A 26,218-nucleotide genomic window follows, 5' to 3' on the forward strand; every position below is an offset into this window, starting at 1 on the left:
TGTTAAAGACGATCCATTCCGTCAAAGACTGACCGCGCATTTAGCCACCTTTTTATCCAGTCCAGCATTCCAGCAGAGACGTCCACTCGATCATTCAACAACACCAACCGAACAGGAAAACTACACCGGCAATTTTACACAATATGCACGTCACCACACCGATGTTCCTTCACCCTCTCGCCCGATATTCCTCGCCCGACCACCCCGTCGCGCCGGCCTCTCGCCGTGGGGAGTTATACTGTGCCGCAGCACACGCAGGGGTAGACTGTGCCGCAATGCTACCATGCTGCGCTGCACCGCAGCCAGCGGCATAGAGAAAGGAGCTCTGTCACGGTGGAGTTTTGGTGGCGAGGTATCATGAGAGCAGTGGGTATTGGTGAAAGTCTTAATGAGAATATTGGTCAGTGCTGTTTGAATACCGAATAGCTAAAGGTGGCGGCGCCTATATAATCAACGTTTTTCAGTGAGACTTTCCAGTGAGAGTAACAGAGCAGTGATGATGAGAAATCATCACGCTGGGAAACTGGAATGTGCCAACGCTTGGAAACTGGAGAGTGACATGCGCTACAAGTTGTATACACCCTGTGGGATATGATTAATGTGGTTATCTTCGAAGGCCTTACGACAACATCCACACTCCACAACTTACTTCATTGAAGTAGCAGCAATGTTATATAGGCATGCATTACCTACCTATGAGACGTGAGATTGATAATCATGAATAAAGTTGTAGGTAAATCACTGGGCTATGGGCTGAATTTATAAGTTAAATTTGACTTCTAGTACCGTAAATTGTCAATAAGTGTGTGACTTGTGTCATGTGTGTGGCTGAGTGAGTGTGTGAGAGAGAGAGAGAGAGAGAGAGAGAGAGAGAGAGAGAGAGAGAGAGAGAGAGAGAGAGAGAGAGAGAGAGAGAGAGAGAGAGAGAGAGGGATAAGAACATAAATGGGCGGCAGTCTGAAAGAAGCACCACAGTGAAGAAAAGGATGAAAAGGTCGTTTCACGGGAAAGGCTTAGAGGCATTGACATTATCTCTGACCGAATCGCGAGTAAAGGTACATGGTCTGGAAAACTGTCCCACTCCCACTGTCTAACATTTCTTTGACGACACATTAAATCCGGCTGAAAGTAGGGCGGCTCGCTAATGAGATACGCCCTGAGCTGAGTCCGGCTGAGCTGGGTGAAGGACGACCTGCTGGGTTGCGGCTGGGCCGGCGGAATCCAGGGGAGCCCCGTCGGCCGGCGGCTCCGTCTCCGGCACAAATAATCGCCGGCCCAGCTGACGCGTCGCCGTCGGCGGCGGCGGGGCGCCTGCGCCGCCCCCGCCCAGCAGTCGATCGTGCGCGGCCGCGGCGCTGGCCGCTCCTCCGTTTACATTGCGCCCGCGCTGCCACCTGGCGTCGAAAATTCTGTCGCCATCCAAGATGGCCGTCGCCAGGAGTGAGCTGCAGTGAGCGCGGTGTGATGCCGGTGGCAGCGGCCCAGGCGAGACGTGCAGCGCGCGAGCACAGGGCCGGCTGGCGGCCGCTGTCATGCGGCGGGCGCTGAGGCCGCCGGCAGCAGCAGCACCAGCAGCGAGGCGGGCAGCAGCCGCCGGCCACCATGGCCGGCTTGCTGGCGGCGCGGCTTGACGCGCAGCTCGGGGACCTGTCGCAGCGCTGGCGGCGGTGTCTCGCCTCTCTGCTCCTCTTCACAATCATCCTGACCAACAACTTTGGCGTGTCCAGCTCGCGGACGGACGTGCGGAGCGGCCGGCCGCGCTGCCCGGCCGGCGCTCCGCTCCCGCTGCCCCAGTGCCTTGAGGACAGTGACGGCCGCCGTGCGACCGACCCCACCGGGTCGCCGCCACTCCCCGGCCTCAACAGTTGTTGTCAAATCAATTTTTATGATGCGTTGAACTGCACAGCCAGCCTGTCGGACGGCAGGACCAGCCAAGACTGCCGTGAGCGTGTGAAATTATTGCAGGAGCGTGATAGGCTAGTTGAAATGCATTACGCCAATTTCGTATCAATTGTGGACCGACTCGACTGCACCGACACCTACTCAGTGATTTATACTTGCTCTCAATGTAAGGTAAGTCACCCGAAGGCTGGAGGAGCGACTGCCGCAGTACGCCCTTCTGTCGTGGTAAAATATAAATGTGCTATAAGCATGTCTTGTTTGGCCTAAGCGTCATAGGCATTTACTTCATACAAATCCGACATGGGTGCATGTGATAAGAGCAATGTCGCTTTTTTCTCAATGATAAACGTGTTGCTTGAGAAACAATGCTCCTTGACCAGTCGTTTTATCTTATGTGACACCCAAATGACCTTCACCAGAATGTATGGGTTGTTTCATTAGGAAAAGGGTATTTACGTTCTGTATACCAATGCCTTTTTCATAAGCCAACATTCTGAGGTGATCATTGAACCCCAATGTTTCCTAATCGCCATCAGTCGACTGTCTTACTCTTACACCATGTCTATCCTAATGGAAAATCTTCCACCCACTCTCGCACGAGGAGCTCGATAGTTCAGCTCGTTGTGCGCTCGGGAGAGGGCCAGCCGAGCACGTCCGGCCGTCCTGTGTCCGCCGGCGCCGGTGCCGAGCCCGCTATGTGCCGAGAGGCCGCCCCTCCCCGGCCCCGGCCCGGCGCCATGTACCTCGCATCTTGAGGGCCGCGTCTGCGTCCCATGATGGCCCGGAAAGTGGCCCCTCTGCAATTTGTGTCGGCACGGCCCGCTGGGAGAGAGGTCGGAGCGGCCGGGCAGAGGGCGGGCGCAGTATTGATTGACGCCCCACCGACTGGCCGACTCGGCCGGCGCTGGCGGCGGCCGTATCGCACCGCCCGCACGGCGCCGTGTAACACGGTAACACACGGTAACACGGCGCGGCACGGTAACCTAGACACGCGGCACGGCACGGTAACGCAAAAACACGGCACGGCACGGTAACGCGACAAGGCACGGCAACATGGTAACACGACACGGTAACACAATAACGCGGCATGGTAAACAGCTCGGTAACACGGCACGGTAACACGGTACACCAACGACACGGCATGGTAACACAGTACAGGGACGACACAGCAGGAAGGCACACAGCATGGCGTGGTAGCATGACGCTGACAGAGCACAACACAGCAACGCGGCATGGCACAGAATATGACACGGCGTGCTCACACGGCAACATGACATGGTGTCTGATGGAAACGACATGGTCCATGAAAACTTCGAGTGATATCTAATAACATGGCACAGCAGTACCTACCTACCTACCGAGAGCGCAACTGGCGACGCCAGTACGATGACCACCATAACTAATATAGCCATAACATGACAGGTGCGTATAGTTACCTGTGCAAAAGGAAAGGCATGCCGCGTGAGAAAACCATGTTTTCTTCGGATAACTTATTCTGACGAGCCGCTCAGCGGTGAGCCAGGTTCAACTGGGCTTTTCTATGTCTTTTAGAGCTACCGTTACCTTTGGCCTCCATTAAAGCCCACTTTAGACTATTGATTGCCTGATTTTGAGGCATCCTGCGTCATATTGGGCTTCGCAAAGATAAATTCTTGCATCGTTCGGAGCCCTCAGGTCGTCCCTTAGCTTTGTTAGTGTCCTGCCACGAGGTCTGGTCAGATCATCTTTACACAGTGGTAGCTCATACATGCACGATGTAGGAGCTCTTGGAGCTTTTAAATGCGCTTGGTTGGCTAGGCATATAGGCCTCAACTGCACTTTGCTGAAGGAACATATGAACAGAGCATGTCATTATAACCCGCATGACAGCCTGGTTAATGGAATGCTCTGAAAATGCCATCCAGACACCAAAACTTTCCTCCAGTGATCGTGCACCTTTCCAAGGCTCCAACCTTCTTGAGGTCACGTCATCATCTCAAACCTCTGATCACTTCCGGTTTTCTGCCCTACTACGCGTCTTCATCCATTATCTACTAAGTAGTGCACACGCTTTGTGGTTTACTTTGTATTTCCGAGCTCCAACAAGCACTTTAGGTATGTACCTAGAAGACGTTCCCACAAACCAATAGTTTTTGGTAAACGCTACCATAAATCATTCGGTGGTCCTACTACCTATAATCGTCCTTTATCCTATCCCGAATGTTTTTAATTACTCTCATAAACTTGAAGCTCGCTTAAAAAGTATTCGGGTTCAGTTTGTTGCGCCACAACGTAATATCTGACTTTCCATTTGAGGTGCAGCGACTCAAAACTTAGTGATCATCCCACACCGGTCATGTTTCACTGCGGGTGTTTTCTTATCATCCGGATAGAATATGATCGGCAACGGGACCATGTCTATCCAGCTTTTCCTAGACACTCTGAAATTTCCAATAGAATTCCACCCGGAATGTGCGCAGCAAGCACCGCTGGCTTTTGACCTTAGAAAATATCGGCACACAAAATATGAGCTCTAAACTAAAAATGGCACGACATCGCATGATTTCACCACCGTTCCCGACATAGCACTGGCATGTTCCTGGATGGTACATGTAGATCGCAGCGCCTCGGGGCGCGATTAAGCACGACGTCGGACGTGGTGCTTGCGACACCGGACACGACATTTTGACGACACTGACGCATTACAACACATCAGAAACTGTATTATGCACAGGTAGCGCCACATGACACATCGACACAGGTAACGCCACGTGACACATCGACACAGGTAACGCCACATGACACATTGACACAGGTAACGCCACATTACTCACATTGACACAGGTAACGCCACATGACACATTGACACAGGTAACGCCACATGACACGACATGCAGGTAACGCCACATGACACGACACAGGTAACGCCACATTACTTACATTGCCACGGTAACGCCACATGACGCATTGACGTGGTAAATAACTGGGCAACTCGCGTTTCGGCACTGCATGAGAAGGCCAAAGCGTTAATTTAAGTTAGCGATTGTTAAGCTGCATTAGAGATCGATTTACCCATCCTTGAGTTGGACCTTCCCAGTAAAAAAAATCACTCTAGCCACATGCAAGCCATTAATTACAAAGCCTCGTATGTTTGAATGGACGAATTGCCAGGCTGGGGGGCCACCACGATGTTCAGCAGAGCTGTTGCGTAGCGTACTCCCTAACTCCTGCCCAGGGCCTCGGCCAAGGAATTTTGACTACTGGGGCAAATCGTCAAAGTGTGTTAGCGCCCTGCTGGGGGGGGGGGGGGGCTGAACACCAGCGGTTTTTCCTGCGGTTTTTCGCGGATATCTCAAAAACGGCGGCGCTCCATCATCCATCAATTCTACACGTGTTGCAAAAATTTCAGACCAAGGTCATTCAAGATCAGGTCACCAGGTCACTTCAAGTGACCTCACCTCATAAAATGTTTCAATGTATGCCGTAGCTACACCGAGTGACCGATCGCTTTGAAACTTTCAGCGATTGATAAGATAAGGGCAACAACAATCAGCATGTACACAATTTTTATCTCGGGATTTTCATATCGGTGACCTAAGGTCAGCTCAATTTTGCGACCTCGATTATAAGTCAATGGGAGAAAATTCAAAACCACCTCGTTTGGACGAAAGTCATTCTAAACACTATAAAACACTGTACGTGACTTTGACACACTGAGCATGAAAATAGCACCCGTGACCCTTGTTTATGCCCCAGAGGTCATCTCAGTTCACGAATGGTATCTAACAGTTTTTCGCAAATAACTTTTGAAAGAGGCATGCTAGAGCGATGAAAATGTCTTAGTTATTGTTTGGCTCGACGATGCAGATCGACTGATATGCAACATGACAATTTCCGGTCAGATCATATTCATGACCTTGACCTGAGGTCGAATTTTCAAGTTGACCGTCAAGGTCAAATTGTAGTTAATTTGATGCGTCTTGACGAGAGGAACACGATGTCGGTAAAAGAAAGCTCATGCAAGGCATGAGTCAAAAGTTATTGCAGAAGAACTGTTCCCGAAAAAATCGTCTATTTTGGTAGTTTTTGCCCCTTGCAGGCAAAACCGTTGACGTTAGGTCAGATCCAAGAGAAATAGCCAGAAAACATGCTAATATGGCTATCAAATGCGCTTTTTCGCGGTGCTGTAGCTCTAATTGGTTCCCGAGTTATGCGTCGGCATCTTGTAAACTGTCTATATTCGACCTGAAAATCGGCGAAATTTGGCCATCACCATGACCTGACCTTTGACCTGACCAAAAAAGTTGCCGAAGTAATTTCGTCATTATTTTTGACGCTCTTTCGAACGAAGATGGATTATGGGGTGCAAAAAGATATGTTTGCCAATGCACGCCTATGTATTTGGATGGAAATTGAGGGTGCAGCTGCACACTGTGCACTCCCTCTTCCACCGCCCCTGATTTCTTGCCACAAACGTATTCAACTGCTTCCGAATGAAAGAATGTACGTTAATACGGATATATTCTCATTTTGTGGAGGTTGGGCAAAGCCTGACCACTACTGGGGCATTTCTCGACTCTACTGGGGCATTTGCCCCAGAAGTTAACATGTTAGCCGAGGCCCTGCTCCTGCCGGCCGCTCAGACGTACCGGTAATTGGGATAATTAGGATGTCAAAGTTTAGTGTGACCATCAAAGCCGGATACGGTCCGTCGCACTCACCGACTTCAATCGGTCGCGGCTGCTCCCACCAACCACTGACCATCCCCGCTAGGAGTCTCAAATATCGAGCGCCGGAACGTCTGGAACCCGGGCTCTCACTTCCGGGAGTCCAACGCCCTACCTGCGGAATGGACAACTTAACGGATTATCCAAATCAACGCCTGTCTTGCCGAGTCGCGTCACATACTATCTTTTTTGTTAGGATGGGATCCATGTGAGTGTTGACCTCAGGTCATGGTCAATTGGAGTCCGGTCAGGTTAGGACCCTGGTCTAGTGAAGTCGAGTTAGTTTGCATGTTACTCGGATTTGTCAGCGCATTCTGTACTAGACTAACGATATATAGTGTAACTCACGCTGCTTAGCTGCACTGAGGCACAGTCTAACTAACGGCGTTTAGCCGTACTGTGGTACAGTCTATATTACGACATTTAACTGTACTGCGGCACACTCTATCTCACGGCGTTAAGCTGTGCTGCGGCACAGTCTACCTTACGGCGCTCGGCTGTGCTGCGGCACAGTCTATCTCCCGGCGTTCGGCTGTATTGCGGCACAGTTTACCTTACAGCGCTCAGCTAAACCACGGCACAGTCTATCCCACGGCGTTTAGCTGTAGTGCGGCACAGTCTAACGGCGCTCGGTTGTACTGCGGCATTATCTACATCATTACGGCGTTTAGCTGTACTGCGGCACAGTCTATCTCACGGCGTTTAGCTGTATTGCGGCACAGTCTACCTTACGGCGCTCAGTTATATCGCGGCACAGTCTATCTCACGGCGTTTAGCTGTACTGCGGCACAGTCTATCTCACGGTGTTTAGCTGTATTGCGGCACAGTCTATCTCCCGGCGCTCGGCTGTACTGCGGCACAGTCTATCTCACGGCGCTCGGCTGTATTGCGGCACAGTTTACCTTACAGCGCTCAGCTAAACCACGGCACAGTCTATCCCACGGCGTTTAGCTGTAGTGCGGCACAGTCTAACGACGCTCGGTTGTACTGCAGCATAATCTACATCATTACGGCGTTTAGCTGTACTGCGGCACAGTCTATCTCACGGCGTTTAGCTGTATTGCGGCACAGTCTACCTTACGGCGCTCAGTTATATCGCGGCACAGTCTATCCCACGGCGTTTAGCTGTAGTGCGGCACAGTCTAACGGCGCTCGGTTGTACTGCGGCATAATCTACATCATTACGGCGTTTAGCTGTACTGCGGCACAGTCTATCTCACGGCGTTTAGCTGTATTGCGGCACAGTCTACCTTACGGCGCTCAGTTATATCGCGGCACAGTCTATCTCACGGCGTTTAGCTGTACTGCGGCACAGTCTATCTCACGGTGTTTAGCTGTATTGCGGCACAGTCTATCTCCCGGCGCTCGGCTGTACTGCGGCACAGTCTATCTCACGGCGCTCGGCTGTACTGCGGCGCAGTCTATCTCACGGCGCTCGGCTGTACTGCGGCACAGTCTGTCTCACGGCGTTTAGATGTACTGCGGCACAGTCTATATCACGGCGCTCGGCTGTATGTACTGTGGCACAGTCTATCTTACGGCGTTTGGCTGTAGTGCGGCACAGTCTGTCTCACGGCGTTAGCTGTACTGTGGTACAGTCTAGCTCACGGAGATCGGCTGCACTAAAACTCCCGGCCTTGAGACAGTTTTTCACACGCAGTGCCACACACAGACAGTGAGAGTTTTGGCTAAGCCTGTTTACGTGTAAACTGTACATACGAGCGCATGGCCGCATTGCGGCATAGCTTTACTCCCAGGGCGTTTGGCCGCGCTACTTGGCTCTTTGCCAGGCCTGGTAACAAGGCCAGCCCAGGTATAGTGTGCGGTGGCTGGACATTGCATTATCGTAAACCGAAATGAACAGCTGCAGTGGCAATATATGTGATCGTTGTGCTTCCGGCAGCATCCACTCCGGCACTCCTGGCCCCATCCAGGAGGCGAGCAAGACGTAATGAGCTTCTCGCAATTAACTTTAGCTGTCCCGTATCGCAGCTGGAAACCTTTTTGCTTTTATCGATATCATAGGTCAAGGTACGAAAGCGAGCCTCATAAAGTGTGCTCCCAATTATATTACTACGGCCATTCCGCTGTTTTATGTGGTCTTGCAACCTGCCAACAACTAAAAGACGAAACACTAAAAACATGTGTACCTAATAAACATTTAATTTGCGCGATAGTGAATAGGACAAACAAAAGTAATGCAAGTGCTCCATCAAGCGCTGGTCGCGGGACATTACACCCTGGGACATAACTACCTTTCTGTTTAACCAACGCCGCAGCTGACAATACACGTGTTTTAGCGATAAGTCCAGCGCCACGGCTCAACTTACTGTTATGAATGCGATGACAACCTTCCTGCCGCGACTTTGACGCTCCGTTTGACTGATGGGGTACGGCCATGTGTAACAATGGACAGAGTCTGACGTTATGTCTGTGGGTTTCAGGAGGCGTACCACGACTGGCTGTGCGCCATGTACGTCCCGTTCTGCGGGTCCGAGGGCCGCCGGCTGCGGCCGTGTCGCAGCCACTGTCAGCGCGTGCAGCGCGTCTGTCCATTCTTCCTGCCGTCGGAGAGAAAATCGGCCGCCACGCAGTACGCCGGCGAGCCCGCCTTCTTCTGCGACGGTAATGTGCCACCCCGAGAGCCCATACCGACGGTAATGTGCCACCCCGAGAGCCCATACCGAGCCCGACGGTAATGTGCCACCCCGAGAGCCCATACCAACGGTAATGTGCCACCCCGAGAGCCCGTACCGACGGTAATGTGCCACCCCGAGAGCCCATACCGACGGTAATGTGCCACCCCGAGAGCCCATACCGACGGTAATGTGCCACCCCGAGAGCCTGATCCATCCGCGGAGAACGCTCACATGATTCTTTGAGTCTTATCATGGTCACTCGTTTACTGTTGCACTTTCTGCTTTTGTCGTTTCGCCAGATGTAACTCTAAACTCTCTTCACGAGTTCTTTGAGTTTTATGATGGTGCAGATGAATTCTACGGAGCCTGAATCACGAAGGAAAGAACTTGCCAATTTCTTTTGATCATTTGACTATCGGAACACCAATCAGATGATTCACCAGTTACGAAATACTTTACTGACAAAAGGAGCTTAACGAAGTTTGAAGTAGCTGGAACAGGAAACCAGGAATGCCAGTCGATTTGCTGTGAGGAAAGACGCCTTCTGTGCATTGTGAATTTACCAAAGTTCTCAGCTGATTGCCGGTGACCGTGCCACTGTATGTCCTCCTCTATACCGGTTTGTGTGCCTGCGGCTGAGCTCGGCTCTCTGTCCGCAGACCCCGACATTCCGGACATACCACCGTTCACCACCGGCTCCACGTACGGCGACCCGGACTGCTGTTACCACTCGTGCTGTGTGCGGCCCGACCAGCCCGAGTGTAGTGCGGACACGTGCAGCGCGGCGGCCGCCTGTCCGGGCCAGGCGGGGCCGCCGCCGCCGCCGCCGCCCGCCGCCCCCGCCTCCGCCGGCGCCTGGGCGGTGCGCTTCAATCAGCTGCAGAGACACTCGCCGGCGGCCAAGGTGCGGGTCAGAGCGGCGCGGCGGCGGCGGCGGCACCGGCGCGGCCACGGCTCGGCCGCCGCCGGCAGCCGGGCGGCGCGGCCGGCGCCCTCGGCGCTGCTGACTGCTGCCCTGTGCTTACTGGCCGCCGCCGGCCGACACCGGACCAGGACGAGAGTGGCGCGAGACAGTGTCACGTAGCCTCGCGCGTCTAGTGAGTGGCGAGGCTTCCAGCGGCGCGGCGCGGGCGCTGTGGCGCAGTGGATGCGAGGTGTGGCGCGGTGAAGACAAGACGTGGAGCGCCGCAGCTCGGCGCCGGGGCGAGGGACCACCGGCCAGCAACGCCGTCCGCTGGATCGGCTCGCCAGGACCCGCACAAGACGCCACAACACTCTCAGCTTTCAGGCGTACTTCAATTCATGGTGTCATAACCAAAAGGCCAACAAAGTGTTCGTTGTAGGAAATATTTAGTTATTGACATCGTTTGTTTAGATAAGTTACATATTTCTTTCTACGTAGTCATTTGTGCACTGTTTTATACGATGCGGATGAAAATATTTAGATGTGGGACGGGCACATTCAGCTCGCTGCCCCAAAAGCGGTGCTGGACACTGCTAAGGGACCGCAGCTGTGTCCTAACCTGTTCGGATTCGGTCCGAATTAGGTTCAGTAACGGTTCGAAATTCGAAGTTATGGGCTCAGATATTTCAGGTCCTGCCCGTACTCCGTCTAGTCCATGTCTGATCTGATCTAATCTTTGGGTCGAGTTTGATCCAGATCTGTCGGAACCGATCCGCGTTCGGTTCAGATCCAGTCCGGTCTGGTCTTGGCTCAGTCTGGATCCGGTATGTTTCTGATCCAGATCTCGTTCGGGTTCTGCATGGATTCGGTCACGGTTGGATCTGGGTACTGTTTGGGTCCGATCCGGATCTGGCCTGAGTCGAGGCAGGATCTAATCTAAAATCGATCCGAGTCTGGTCTGTACCCTTCCAGTTCCGATCTAGTCCGGGTTGATTCGAATCTATGCAAGTCTAGTCCAACTGGGGCTGGGTTCGGTTCGGTTCGGTACATGTCCGGTCCAGCTCGGCCTGGGTCCGGTCTGGCTCAGTCCGGGTCCAGTTTCACTCGGCCAGGGTCCGGCCTGGCTCGGTCTGGGTCCGGTCTGGCTCAGTCCGGGTCCAGTTTTCCTCGGCCAGGGTCCAGTTTCCCTCGGCCAGGGTCCGGCCTGACTCGGTCTGGGTCCAGTCCGACTCAGTCTGGGTCCGGCCTGGCTCGGTCTGGGTCCAGTCCGACTCAGTCTGGGTCCGGTCTGGCTCGGTCTGGGTCCAGTTTCACTCGGCCAGGGTCCGGCCTGGCTCGACCAGGGTCCGCCCTGGCTCGGTCTGGGTCCGGTCTGGCCGGCCCATATCCAGTCCGACTCGGTCTGGGTCGGGCCTGGCTCAGTCTGGGTCCGGTCTGGCTCAGTCTGGGTCCGGTCTGGCTCGGTCTGGGTCCGGTCTGGCTCAGTCTGGGTCCGGTCTGGCTCGGTCTGGGTCCGGTCTGGTTCAGTCTGGGTCCGTTCCGACTCAGTCTAGTCCCATTTTGCGAGGGGGTGTTGTGATACGGGCGGCGCGCGTCTGCCGCGGCGGGCGGACCGGCGGGCCGGGGGCCGAAGCGGACAGGCCGGCCGGCGGGACGCCAGGTCCCAGGTACGGGTACAGTGACGCGCGCGCCGCTCTCCGAGTTTTATATTAGACCTGTTTTAGGGCCGCAGCCGCGTCTGGCGCCAGCAGCCAGCGCAGACTGCGGCCACAAACACGTATTTTTCAGCTGCATGAAGTGTCCGGCCGGCTGGCAGTGTCCGCTTGTACGTCAACTTAAAATATTGTGCACAGCTTAAAATTCATCTGTCCATCTCAATCTATGAACATACGTAGCTGCATTAGACTCTCTTCTTTCCCCAGCACTGCGCAGTCTGACCTGAAACATTCATAACGCTTATTAGTTTTACATTAAGGTCTTTTCATCTTAATCTCTCTTTGTCGAAAAATGAGCGACCTCGTCAAGTCCACAAAGTTGATGAAGGAACGCATGTAGTAGCGAGGAATATTTGAGTTCGTCGTTGATAACGATATGTCACCAAGGGGCCTCGTTACATTGTGTTGGTACAATCGCATTGGTGACCATTGGTAACCAAGTCATTGTTTGGTCCATCGCAAATGTTTAAGATAGGTATAAATGACAGCAGCGGATTTCATACGGCGTATCATGCAACATTGAGATCAGAGACATCAGACTTTTCGAGTTATCTCTCCATCGTTCCCTTTCCTCGCATCCATCCATAACGTATTGTAATGTAAATTTAAAGGTTTCTCTTCAATAGTGTGGCAGTTATATTGCTGTATTGCCCTCCGCCCATTTTCCACTCAGCAAAATATATGAACGTCTGCCTTTCGGAAGTCTGGCGCATCTCGCTGAAAGACTTTAACACCCCTGCTTATTTTATAAATGTACCACTTTTGAGATAACCTTCCCACAACAATACAAATTCAGCTTGTTAGAGCCCATGGCAACTTTGGCTACGTTTGACAAGGCCCATTCGAGAACTATCATGAAAATGATGGACGTCCGATCTTGGCTTCCTTTCAATCCATTTCAAAATTCGAGCTCTAGCGCAGGAGTACCCACTGATCAAACACCTTAACAAATGATGTGGGTGGACATTGAACGTGTTTGAGATGGAACACTTTGGTGACACTACATCACACGGACTTCTTTTCTACGCGCGATGTTTATCATCAAGCCTTTCAATTCGATTTGAGGTAAAGAAATCAGAAGAAACAAAGTATGGATGGATTCAAATGATTTCATTTTATAATCTCTCAATGACACAGCTTCTATGGATGCCACACGCAGTTGGAAAAATATGCCTTTGACAGTAAGGCCAAAGCCCTGTTATCAATAACGACGGCAGACTATTTCCAGATATAGCCTCGTGTCACCGGAGATACGTAAAATATTGTACTTTGATCTACAGTTACAAAACTAAAGCTGCCAGCCTTCTAAAAGAACAATAGACGGTTTCTCAGAACGGCGGGAGCACACGCTCGAAACGCTCGTTTCATCGCCATTAAAACGCTTCAAATACGATCCGCTTTTATGTCCCGATAACCGGTTTTGGTGTCAAACGAAATGTCTGAAACGCACAAGGGTTGCCAAAGTGAGAGCCGCTCCCCGCTGTTTGGCGAGGCCGCCCAGGGGGTTGGAGCCGCGTGCCGCCGCACCGGCCGGGGAGGGGTCCGGGTCAGGGGTGAGGTCAAAGCGCCACGGCGGGCCGATGCGCTCCCCTCCCCCTCCCCCTCCTGACAGACGCCGGCGGGGGGCGACGCAGGCTCGGTGGAAGACCGTCCATAACATTTGAGTTGGTGACGCATTCAGGGACGCGCATGGGATGCCGCCGCATGTTATCAATGTGTTATAAGGTCGTCCGCGCTTGTGAGCGCCACAAGTAAAGTTATTCGCGAGGTGTGACACGCAGGCAGCTCGATACCGTGGTAAACTGCGCCGCTATTCAGATATTGTTCCAGCTTACAGCTCTGGTTCGCTTTGGGACATGGGGGGCGGCAGTCGTCAGGCCACGGGACGCGCGCGAACGCAGGAGAGTACTACTGACCAATTTTGCCTAAATAAACTATGTGACGTTTTGCTTTGAGGTGTTACTGACTGTGAACGGTTACATTTGATTAGAATAACGTTTGGACAATGTCGTTTTTAGGTTTACATGAAGCCGTTAGTCCTATTCCCCATAGTATTGAACAATGTGATTCTGTGTGTCGATCGTGTGAATCGCTGCAACGTTTGTGAAGTAGATAAAGATGCATTTAATACGATAACCTTTGTTTCTATGTGTGCGGTACGATGCTGCTGAATGGGGTATAACGCTGGGAAAAGTCACGCCTCCTACTGCATTTGCCACTCCCCACGCTTCTGCTGAGCGGTATGAGAAACTAAAATATCAACCACACTCGACAACACCCCGCAGTTTCACCTAGTGTGTTCAAAATTATTTGTCGTAGCACTACTCACTGGTTACTGACGAATTGTCGCACTGAAAGAGGCTGAGCTTTTAATACGAGAAAAAATCGTAGGTATGCTGTAAAAATCGATTTAGCATCAAAGTGAAATTGTATCTTGATAAAATAGTATTTATCTACTTTACGAGCCATTACGTAAGAGGCTTTGCCATGATTTAATATGCCAAATGAACTGACCAAGGCCTGCACTCGGCAGTGAAACACGAATGAGTTGGACCATAGACCTCTGTATACAGAGGTCTATGGTTGGAAATGGACACATCAATGTAGACCTGCCACCAGCCTCAGCAATGGCCTCCACTACACACCACCAGCACACCCCAATCGATTGATGTTCAAAGCATACCAGCCTCCGCGGCACCCTCAGTCATCTCTCCCCGCTGCTAACAGTTTAGCAGATCGTGTTTCTCCGACCACGGCCGGCCCCAGCCCGGCAGCGCCGAGTGATTACGCTTCAGTCCGCTAGATGGCAGGAGTGGTCGGCGCCTGAAGGTATGCTGTGCCGCAGGGCTCGCGGGGCCGTGCGGAGCGAGAACGCAGCGTTCGCGGCGCCAATCAGCTGCTTCTCAAGACCATCCGGCAATCGGTATCCTATTTACATTATATCCAAGCTGCCGGAATTGATGTGGACATGCGTGTCATTGTTTTACATTATTATCCAAAAGATGTGGCTCGAGTGCCTCAATGCCTATGTTGGTGTCAGTGACCACATTTGTGTTTCAATATTTCTCTCTGTTCGCTGCCTATGTAATTCCTTTTCCTCGATATCTTCCTCTTCCTTACCTCCTGCTCATCAAATTAAGGTAGGTAGGTACCTACTCAAAGGTGAAACATTTTTTCAGTGTAGCCAACACCGAAACTATTTGTGGGCAAGTTCACGGTTGCCGCGCACCGTTACATGGTCAGACAGAGACAGGCAGACCAAAAGCAAACCTGGTCTTGGTTCCCGCCGGTAGCATGCAGCTGGAGCGACGCCTTCATGGCCGAGTCGAGTTTGCAGCGGCTGATGGGAGCACATCATGCATATAATTTATGTAATTATTTGCATTATATAATATATAATGCTACAATGTGAGTCAGATTTCGCCCAAGGCGGAGCTGCAGCTATGCCTCTGGGAGTCATCGTCTGGCGAAGCCCCGTCGGTATCGGGCCGAATCACTCGCTGGGTTTCGCTGAATGGGGGCCGGCGGCACTGGTCAAAGGCGCGCGAAGCCAGCCGGATCTCGTGGGACGCGGCCTAGGGGGACGAACGGACCCTCTCCTGCCCACTGACAGGGGACGGACGGCGCCCGCTCCTCTCCTCTCGGCATAGACGGGCGGCGCGCAGGGAGGGGCGTAGGTTTTTTTTTTTTTTTTTTTTTTTCCCAAAAATCATATTTATTACATCATAAACGGATGACACAAACAGACAACACAAAGCAAGCAGGACACGTCAATCATGGTATTACAATGTCCGCGGTGTTATGTGCGGCCCGCCCGGCCAGGCCGGGACGGCGCCATTGGCTATGACCGTCCCGGCCCCGGGGAGATCTATTGGTTACCTCCCCGTCCGGGGAGAGCTATAGGATACCTCCCCGGAGCTCCGGACGGGCCGCCGCCCCCGCCCGCGCCGCCCCGCGTCGCACGTGCAACGGGGCGGCGCCCCTGTCACCGGCCGGGCCTGCGACGCGCCAGCTCGTTTGAGCGGCGCGCCGCAGGCCCGGCCGGCCAACCGGCCCTGCAACACCGCTAGGGCCGGTCGACGGGTTATCCCGGATGGGTTAGGGGCGGGGGCGCTCTCCCAGGGATCTAACTGCCGTCAGTACACACAACCCACCAACATGGCTAAATCCTGTCTTTGTGTACGATACTCAAGAGTATACTATACCTACTGGTGAAACATTGCGTTTACAGCCGGGTTTCCGTCCTCATCGAGCACTCCTTCCCATTTCTTTCTAAAGTTTTCGGCTGTCAGCGTTGTATGGTATTTTGTGATGTACTCCTCCTTCTTGAAGTACTGTAATATCTCATACTTCACCCCCTCTACGCTTAACCTCTTTCGTGGCTCTCTAAGTTTGCGCGATATAATATGTTGTTTCACAAGCAAAACTAGTAGATTGGTCACTGGTGTCCCTTTTGGGTATCCAAATATCACAGTGTTGCACGTCACGAAATCGTCACTAAGGCCTAATATTTGTTTGAGGTTCGACAACACTACTGACCATATTGGGTGTACGTCTTGGCAATAAAACAGGAAATGTTGAAGTGTTTCTTGTATTTTACAAATAGGGCAGAGTGGGTTTTCGGTAACTTGACGAGTGTATAGAAATTTTGACGTCGGAATGAATCTATGAACCACTCTAAATTGAAGTGACTGCAGTCGCGTCGATGATGTACATTTGTATGGCAGGTCATAAATTTTGCTCCAGTTGTCAAATCTATATCCCTCCCTTTCCCATCTTATTTCTGCGGCGGGTCTAGCCTTTTCAATAAAGCAACGATATATATCTCGGGCCTTGAGCAATCGTATGTATATTTCCTTCCCATTTATAATTGCTTGAGTACCATGGTCCCTTCTTACATTGGGCCTCTCTTCAAGCCTCTCCTCATTCCTTATAAGTTGCTTCCACGCCCTTGGTATAGCAGCAAGGAGTCCTTGGTAAGTTAGGGGATTGACTTGTGCCTGAGGGTACTTCTCTCGCAATTCGTCATAGGACAAAAAACAACCATTCAGTTTTGTTATGTCTCCAATGCAGTTCACACCAGCTCTGTATAGAGACTTGTAGAATACTGGTACACTGTCAACAATTATATCATCATTATACCATATGATAACCTTTCTAACGTCACTCCCTGTAGAATTTCTCATCTCATTTATCTTCTGAAAATCAATTATTGCGCTTTGGTAAAATAGTGGGATATTCCACCTTCGTAAAGCCCAGTTACTACTTCTTGTTTGGAATATATTATTGATATCAAACTCCCCTATCCTAGCTTGCAACAAACGTCTCCAAGTGCTACCATGTGATGTGAATATTCGTTTAACCCATGTTACGCGCAAGGCCCTTACTAGCGCCTCTACACAAGGAGCATTAAGACCGCCTAGACTTATTTCTTGCCACATCACTTTTTTTGCTACCTTTGGTGGCCTGCCTCTCCACAGGAAACGCATTATGTGTGATTGAATCGTGATCAAATCCTTTTTCTCTATCATATAAGAACTGGCGACGTAAATAATCTGCGATATCAATAATGATTTAGCGACCGTGATGCGTCCTTTCAGGGTAATGTCTCGTTGGTTCCAAGCATTAGTGATTTTCTCCATATTCCCTATAACCTTGTCTATGTTCATCCTGTAGCAATTATTTTGCGAGCTGAAATAAATGCCGAGTATTTTCACCTTATCGACTGCCTTTATTTGCTTGACTGACTCGTTTCTATGACTGAATGCTCCTATCCACATCAGTTTTGTCTTTTGTACGTTTATTTCTAATCCACTTGCATCTTTGAATTCCTGCAAAATTGATAGACACTTCTCCAACGACCTTTCGTCTCTAAAAAATAAGGTCATATCATCCGCATACAGGCTTACCTTGACCTCAACTTTATTAATAAAGATTCCTTTTACCTCTTGACATCTTCTTATCTTGTTGGCCAACAATTCGATGGCCAAAAGAAATAACATTCCGCTGATTGGTGAACCCTGAAATGTCCCTCGCTCACATGGGAACCATTCAGATATATAGCCATCGTTCATCACGCTCATCTGGGATCCTTGGTACAAGGTTTTTATCCAATCGCAGAAATTCTCACCGAAGTTGAATGCTTTCAAGGCGTACAGGATAAACTCCCGTTCTACCGTATCAAACGCGTTGCGAAAGTCTACTGTAAGGCAGATACCTCCCTGTTTTTCTTCATCGCAGTGTGCAATGATGTCAGATACAAGTCTTAAGTTCTCCCCTATGAACCGACCCTTCACAAAACCTGTTTGGTCGGGATGAATGATTTTGCTTAAACGTACGCCCAATCTTAATGCCAGAACTTTGGCGACGATTTTGTACAAAACATCGACCAAACAAATAGGTCTTTTGTTCCTTAGTTGTGTCTGATCGCCGTTTTTTGGAATCAAGTGTATTATTCCTCTTACATGATTAACAAAAAACTCCTTCTTTTTATACACTTCTTCTACATAGTTGACTACCAATCCTCCTATGAAATCCCAAAAGCAAATATAAAATTCAGCGGTGAATCCGGTTACCCCTGGAGCTTTATTACTTGCCATTCCCTTTAAAGCGGTTAAGCATTCTTCTTCAGATATTGAAGCCTCACATAACATTTTTTCTTCTTCTGTAAGCTTCGGATCAATGTCTCCTAACTTAAAAACGTCCATTTTATCTGTCTGCACACCTCTTGTCTTATACATGTTTTTATAGAAATCGGCACAATAACTGAGAATTTCTTTCTTATCGCTCAGTAGTCTCCCATCATCTGACTCGAGGACTACTATCGACTTCTGGCTCGATCTCCTCTTACTTAAATTCAAAAAATATGCTGACGGCTTTTCTCCCTGTTCTATCCATTTCGCACCCGACGCAATTATCGCTAGTTCGCCTTTTCTTTGCTTGATATGCTCTAATCTTTCCTTTGTTTCTTCATAGTTCTGCACTACGTTAGGGTCGTCTGTGCCTAAGTCTTGTTCTAAATTTCTAAGACTTTCTGTTAATTCTTTCTCTTCCGCATACTGTCGCCTTTTAATCACTACATTCCTCTTTATGGCTATGATTCTACATTTGCTTAACAGGATTTCAAGTTTTGTACCTACGTTAATCTCTCCATCATATGGACTACTCCGTCTAATGCATCTATCTATCTCCTCCCTTATCTCACACCTAAACTTCTCCTCGTCTAATAAGCTGTTGTTAAATCTCCAAATGCCGGGTCCTCTCACCGTCTTTCTGGTATCTATCTCCGCAAATACAAAGCTGTGGTCACTTAATATTCCAGGGTCTATTCGAACGCTCGTTTGTTTACCATTAAACATGCTCTTACTCATAAATATATAATCCAATCTGCATTGCTGCAATGGCGAACTTTTCCTCCAAGTGTATTTTCTTTTCGCAGGATATCGCTGCCGCCAAGCATCTATTAATTCGAATTCCTCAATAATAGCTCCTAGTTTGTTACTTGCGCGCGTAGGTTGAAAGGAGGAACTTGTGTCCCGAGCGTTTAATTTGATGTTCATATCCCCGCATATAACCAGGTGGTGATTTGGTATCATGCGCAGCTGACCTTCCAGCCTGTTCAGGAATCTGCATTTTTCCTCCATTCTGTTAGCGGACGGTGCATAAATCCCTACAAGCATGAACTCTCGTGTATCAGAATTGACCTCGAGGATAAGCAGCCTCCCTTCTTCTCCACAATATAACATTTTAACATCAAAACAATGGTTTGGGGGGAAAAGAAAGGCCACGCCTCCTGCGTTTTCTCTGCCATGACTAAAGTAAACATCTCCGCCCCATTCTAGCGCCCAGGTTTTTTCATCTGACGTTGAGCTATGCGTTTCTTGTAATGATATAATACTCTTCGGATAGTTAATGTGCAAGTGCCGAAATATTGCACGACGTTTCTTCCTTGCCCTTAATCCTCTAGCATTGAACGTGACGATCGAATTCATCGATTAATATTACGGATAGGTATGGACGTATCATGATTTCGCGACTGTTCACACTGCTCATTTGGACTCCCTTCTCTCGATATTGACAGCCTCTCTAAACGTGAATCCTGTGCATGTGAAGATGCGGCTACCCAGTACATTTTTTCCTGTATAGATATCACCTGCGTAACAATTTTCTTTGCTGGGGGGGGGGGCTGAACACCAGCGGTTTTTCCTGCGGTTTTTCGCGGATATCTCAAAAACGGCGGCGCTCCATCATCCATCAATTCTACACGTGTTGCAAAAATTTCAGACCAAGGTCATTCAAGATCAGGTCACCAGGTCACTTCAAGTGACCTCACCTCATAAAATGTTTCAATGTATGCCGTAGCTACACCGAGTGACCGATCGCTTTGAAACTTTCAGCGATTGATAAGATAAGGGCAACAACAATCAGCATGTACACAATTTTTATCTCGGGATTTTCATATCGGTGACCTAAGGTCAGCTCAATTTTGCGACCTCGATTATAAGTCAATGGGAGAAAATTCAAAACCACCTCGTTTGGACGAAAGTCATTCTAAACACTATAAAACACTGTACGTGACTTTGACACACTGAGCATGAAAATAGCACCCGTGACCCTTGTTTATGCCCCAGAGGTCATCTCAGTTCACGAATGGTATCTAACAGTTTTTCGCAAATAACTTTTGAAAGAGGCATGCTAGAGCGATGAAAATGTCTTAGTTATTGTTTGGCTCGACGATGCAGATCGACTGATATGCAACATGACAATTTCCGGTCAGATCATATTCATGACCTTGACCTGAGGTCGAATTTTCAAGTTGACCGTCAAGGTCAAATTGTAGTTAATTTGATGCGTCTTGACGAGAGGAACACGATGTCGGTAAAAGAAAGCTCATGCAAGGCATGAGTCAAAAGTTATTGCAGAAGAACTGTTCCCGAAAAAATCGTCTATTTTGGTAGTTTTTGCCCCTTGCAGGCAAAACCGTTGACGTTAGGTCAGATCCAAGAGAAATAGCCAGAAAACATGCTAATATGGCTATCAAATGCGCTTTTTCGCGGTGCTGTAGCTCTAATTGGTTCCCGAGTTATGCGTCGGCATCTTGTAAACTGTCTATATTCGACCTGAAAATCGGCGAAATTTGGCCATCACCATGACCTGACCTTTGACCTGACCAAAAAAGTTGCCGAAGTAATTTCGTCATTATTTTTGACGCTCTTTCGAACGAAGATGGATTATGGGGTGCAAAAAGATATGTTTGCCAATGCACGCCTATGTATTTGGATGGAAATTGAGGGTGCAGCTGCACACTGTGCACTCCCTCTTCCACCGCCCCTGATTTCTTGCCACAAACGTATTCAACTGCTTCCGAATGAAAGAATGTACGTTAATACGGATATATTCTCATTTTGTGGAGGTTGGGCAAAGCCTGACCACTACTGGGGCATTTCTCGACTCTACTGGGGCATTTGCCCCAGAAGTTAACATGTTAGCCGAGGCCCTGCTCCTGCCGGCCGCTCAGACGTACCGGTAATTGGGATAATTAGGATGTCAAAGTTTAGTGTGACCATCAAAGCCGGATACGGTCCGTCGCACTCACCGACTTCAATCGGTCGCGGCTGCTCCCACCAACCACTGACCATCCCCGCTAGGAGTCTCAAATATCGAGCGCCGGAACGTCTGGAACCCGGGCTCTCACTTCCGGGAGTCCAACGCCCTACCTGCGGAATGGACAACTTAACGGATTATCCAAATCAACGCCTGTCTTGCCGAGTCGCGTCACATACTATCTTTTTTGTTAGGATGGGATCCATGTGAGTGTTGACCTCAGGTCATGGTCAATTGGAGTCCGGTCAGGTTAGGACCCTGGTCTAGTGAAGTCGAGTTAGTTTGCATGTTACTCGGATTTGTCAGCGCATTCTGTACTAGACTAACGATATATAGTGTAACTCACGCTGCTTAGCTGCACTGAGGCACAGTCTAACTAACGGCGTTTAGCCGTACTGTGGTACAGTCTATATTACGACATTTAACTGTACTGCGGCACACTCTATCTCACGGCGTTAAGCTGTGCTGCGGCACAGTCTACCTTACGGCGCTCGGCTGTGCTGCGGCACAGTCTATCTCCCGGCGTTCGGCTGTATTGCGGCACAGTTTACCTTACAGCGCTCAGCTAAACCACGGCACAGTCTATCCCACGGCGTTTAGCTGTAGTGCGGCACAGTCTAACGGCGCTCGGTTGTACTGCGGCATTATCTACATCATTACGGCGTTTAGCTGTACTGCGGCACAGTCTATCTCACGGCGTTTAGCTGTATTGCGGCACAGTCTACCTTACGGCGCTCAGTTATATCGCGGCACAGTCTATCTCACGGCGTTTAGCTGTACTGCGGCACAGTCTATCTCACGGTGTTTAGCTGTATTGCGGCACAGTCTATCTCCCGGCGCTCGGCTGTACTGCGGCACAGTCTATCTCACGGCGCTCGGCTGTATTGCGGCACAGTTTACCTTACAGCGCTCAGCTAAACCACGGCACAGTCTATCCCACGGCGTTTAGCTGTAGTGCGGCACAGTCTAACGACGCTCGGTTGTACTGCAGCATAATCTACATCATTACGGCGTTTAGCTGTACTGCGGCACAGTCTATCTCACGGCGTTTAGCTGTATTGCGGCACAGTCTACCTTACGGCGCTCAGTTATATCGCGGCACAGTCTATCCCACGGCGTTTAGCTGTAGTGCGGCACAGTCTAACGGCGCTCGGTTGTACTGCGGCATAATCTACATCATTACGGCGTTTAGCTGTACTGCGGCACAGTCTATCTCACGGCGTTTAGCTGTATTGCGGCACAGTCTACCTTACGGCGCTCAGTTATATCGCGGCACAGTCTATCTCACGGCGTTTAGCTGTACTGCGGCACAGTCTATCTCACGGTGTTTAGCTGTATTGCGGCACAGTCTATCTCCCGGCGCTCGGCTGTACTGCGGCACAGTCTATCTCACGGCGCTCGGCTGTACTGCGGCGCAGTCTATCTCACGGCGCTCGGCTGTACTGCGGCACAGTCTGTCTCACGGCGTTTAGATGTACTGCGGCACAGTCTATATCACGGCGCTCGGCTGTATGTACTGTGGCACAGTCTATCTTACGGCGTTTGGCTGTAGTGCGGCACAGTCTGTCTCACGGCGTTAGCTGTACTGTGGTACAGTCTAGCTCACGGAGATCGGCTGCACTAAAACTCCCGGCCTTGAGACAGTTTTTCACACGCAGTGCCACACACAGACAGTGAGAGTTTTGGCTAAGCCTGTTTACGTGTAAACTGTACATACGAGCGCATGGCCGCATTGCGGCATAGCTTTACTCCCAGGGCGTTTGGCCGCGCTACTTGGCTCTTTGCCAGGCCTGGTAACAAGGCCAGCCCAGGTATAGTGTGCGGTGGCTGGACATTGCATTATCGTAAACCGAAATGAACAGCTGCAGTGGCAATATATGTGATCGTTGTGCTTCCGGCAGCATCCACTCCGGCACTCCTGGCCCCATCCAGGAGGCGAGCAAGACGTAATGAGCTTCTCGCAATTAACTTTAGCTGTCCCGTATCGCAGCTGGAAACCTTTTTGCTTTTATCGATATCATAGGTCAAGGTACGAAAGCGAGCCTCATAAAGTGTGCTCCCAATTATATTACTACGGCCATTCCGCTGTTTTATGTGGTCTTGCAACCTGCCAACAACTAAAAGACGAAACACTAAAAACATGTGTACCTAATAAACATTTAATTTGCGCGATAGTGAATAGGACAAACAAAAGTAATGCAAGTGCTCCATCAAGCGCTGGTCGCGGGACATTACACCCTGGGACATAACTACCTTTCTGTTTAACCAACGCCGCAGCTGACAATACACGTGTTTTAGCGATAAGTCCAGCGCCACGGCTCAACTTACTGTTATGAATGCGATGACAACCTTCCTGCCGCGACTTTGACGCTCCGTTTGACTGATGGGGTACGGCCATGTGTAACAATGGACAGAGTCTGACGTTATGTCTGTGGGTTTCAGGAGGCGTACCACGACTGGCTGTGCGCCATGTACGTCCCGTTCTGCGGGTCCGAGGGCCGCCGGCTGCGGCCGTGTCGCAGCCACTGTCAGCGCGTGCAGCGCGTCTGTCCATTCTTCCTGCCGTCGGAGAGAAAATCGGCCGCCACGCAGTACGCCGGCGAGCCCGCCTTCTTCTGCGACGGTAATGTGCCACCCCGAGAGCCCATACCGACGGTAATGTGCCACCCCGAGAGCCCATACCGAGCCCGACGGTAATGTGCCACCCCGAGAGCCCATACCAACGGTAATGTGCCACCCCGAGAGCCCGTACCGACGGTAATGTGCCACCCCGAGAGCCCATACCGACGGTAATGTGCCACCCCGAGAGCCCATACCGACGGTAATGTGCCACCCCGAGAGCCTGATCCATCCGCGGAGAACGCTCACATGATTCTTTGAGTCTTATCATGGTCACTCGTTTACTGTTGCACTTTCTGCTTTTGTCGTTTCGCCAGATGTAACTCTAAACTCTCTTCACGAGTTCTTTGAGTTTTATGATGGTGCAGATGAATTCTACGGAGCCTGAATCACGAAGGAAAGAACTTGCCAATTTCTTTTGATCATTTGACTATCGGAACACCAATCAGATGATTCACCAGTTACGAAATACTTTACTGACAAAAGGAGCTTAACGAAGTTTGAAGTAGCTGGAACAGGAAACCAGGAATGCCAGTCGATTTGCTGTGAGGAAAGACGCCTTCTGTGCATTGTGAATTTACCAAAGTTCTCAGCTGATTGCCGGTGACCGTGCCACTGTATGTCCTCCTCTATACCGGTTTGTGTGCCTGCGGCTGAGCTCGGCTCTCTGTCCGCAGACCCCGACATTCCGGACATACCACCGTTCACCACCGGCTCCACGTACGGCGACCCGGACTGCTGTTACCACTCGTGCTGTGTGCGGCCCGACCAGCCCGAGTGTAGTGCGGACACGTGCAGCGCGGCGGCCGCCTGTCCGGGCCAGGCGGGGCCGCCGCCGCCGCCGCCGCCCGCCGCCCCCGCCTCCGCCGGCGCCTGGGCGGTGCGCTTCAATCAGCTGCAGAGACACTCGCCGGCGGCCAAGGTGCGGGTCAGAGCGGCGCGGCGGCGGCGGCGGCACCGGCGCGGCCACGGCTCGGCCGCCGCCGGCAGCCGGGCGGCGCGGCCGGCGCCCTCGGCGCTGCTGACTGCTGCCCTGTGCTTACTGGCCGCCGCCGGCCGACACCGGACCAGGACGAGAGTGGCGCGAGACAGTGTCACGTAGCCTCGCGCGTCTAGTGAGTGGCGAGGCTTCCAGCGGCGCGGCGCGGGCGCTGTGGCGCAGTGGATGCGAGGTGTGGCGCGGTGAAGACAAGACGTGGAGCGCCGCAGCTCGGCGCCGGGGCGAGGGACCACCGGCCAGCAACGCCGTCCGCTGGATCGGCTCGCCAGGACCCGCACAAGACGCCACAACACTCTCAGCTTTCAGGCGTACTTCAATTCATGGTGTCATAACCAAAAGGCCAACAAAGTGTTCGTTGTAGGAAATATTTAGTTATTGACATCGTTTGTTTAGATAAGTTACATATTTCTTTCTACGTAGTCATTTGTGCACTGTTTTATACGATGCGGATGAAAATATTTAGATGTGGGACGGGCACATTCAGCTCGCTGCCCCAAAAGCGGTGCTGGACACTGCTAAGGGACCGCAGCTGTGTCCTAACCTGTTCGGATTCGGTCCGAATTAGGTTCAGTAACGGTTCGAAATTCGAAGTTATGGGCTCAGATATTTCAGGTCCTGCCCGTACTCCGTCTAGTCCATGTCTGATCTGATCTAATCTTTGGGTCGAGTTTGATCCAGATCTGTCGGAACCGATCCGCGTTCGGTTCAGATCCAGTCCGGTCTGGTCTTGGCTCAGTCTGGATCCGGTATGTTTCTGATCCAGATCTCGTTCGGGTTCTGCATGGATTCGGTCACGGTTGGATCTGGGTACTGTTTGGGTCCGATCCGGATCTGGCCTGAGTCGAGGCAGGATCTAATCTAAAATCGATCCGAGTCTGGTCTGTACCCTTCCAGTTCCGATCTAGTCCGGGTTGATTCGAATCTATCCAAGTCTAGTCCAACTGGGGCTGGGTTCGGTTCGGTTCGGTACATGTCCGGTCCAGCTCGGCCTGGGTCCGGTCTGGCTCAGTCCGGGTCCAGTTTCACTCGGCCAGGGTCCGGCCTGGCTCGGTCTGGGTCCGGTCTGGCTCAGTCCGGGTCCAGTTTTCCTCGGCCAGGGTCCAGTTTCCCTCGGCCAGGGTCCGGCCTGA

At 51.0% G+C, this 26,218-nt stretch overlaps 1 protein-coding gene across 1 annotated transcript; it reads left to right on the plus strand.

The window, feature by feature from the left end:
* The first annotated feature begins 1,835 nt into the window (after nucleotides 1-1,835).
* On the plus strand, nucleotides 1,836-26,218 carry LOC122382009. Its single transcript, XM_043366848.1, has 6 exons — nucleotides 1,836-2,073; nucleotides 9,053-9,233; nucleotides 9,907-10,151; nucleotides 23,912-24,092; nucleotides 24,766-25,010; nucleotides 26,123-26,218. The coding sequence occupies exons 1-6, from the start codon at nucleotides 1,987-1,989 to the stop codon at nucleotides 26,216-26,218; spliced, it is 1,035 nt and encodes a 344-aa protein (XP_043222783.1). The 5' UTR covers nucleotides 1,836-1,986.

This window comes from Amphibalanus amphitrite, unplaced genomic scaffold, assembly GCF_019059575.1.
Source record: "Amphibalanus amphitrite isolate SeventyFive unplaced genomic scaffold, NRLGWU_Aamphi_draft 000132F_arrow, whole genome shotgun sequence".
NCBI classification, from domain to species: domain Eukaryota; kingdom Metazoa; phylum Arthropoda; class Thecostraca; order Balanomorpha; family Balanidae; genus Amphibalanus; species Amphibalanus amphitrite.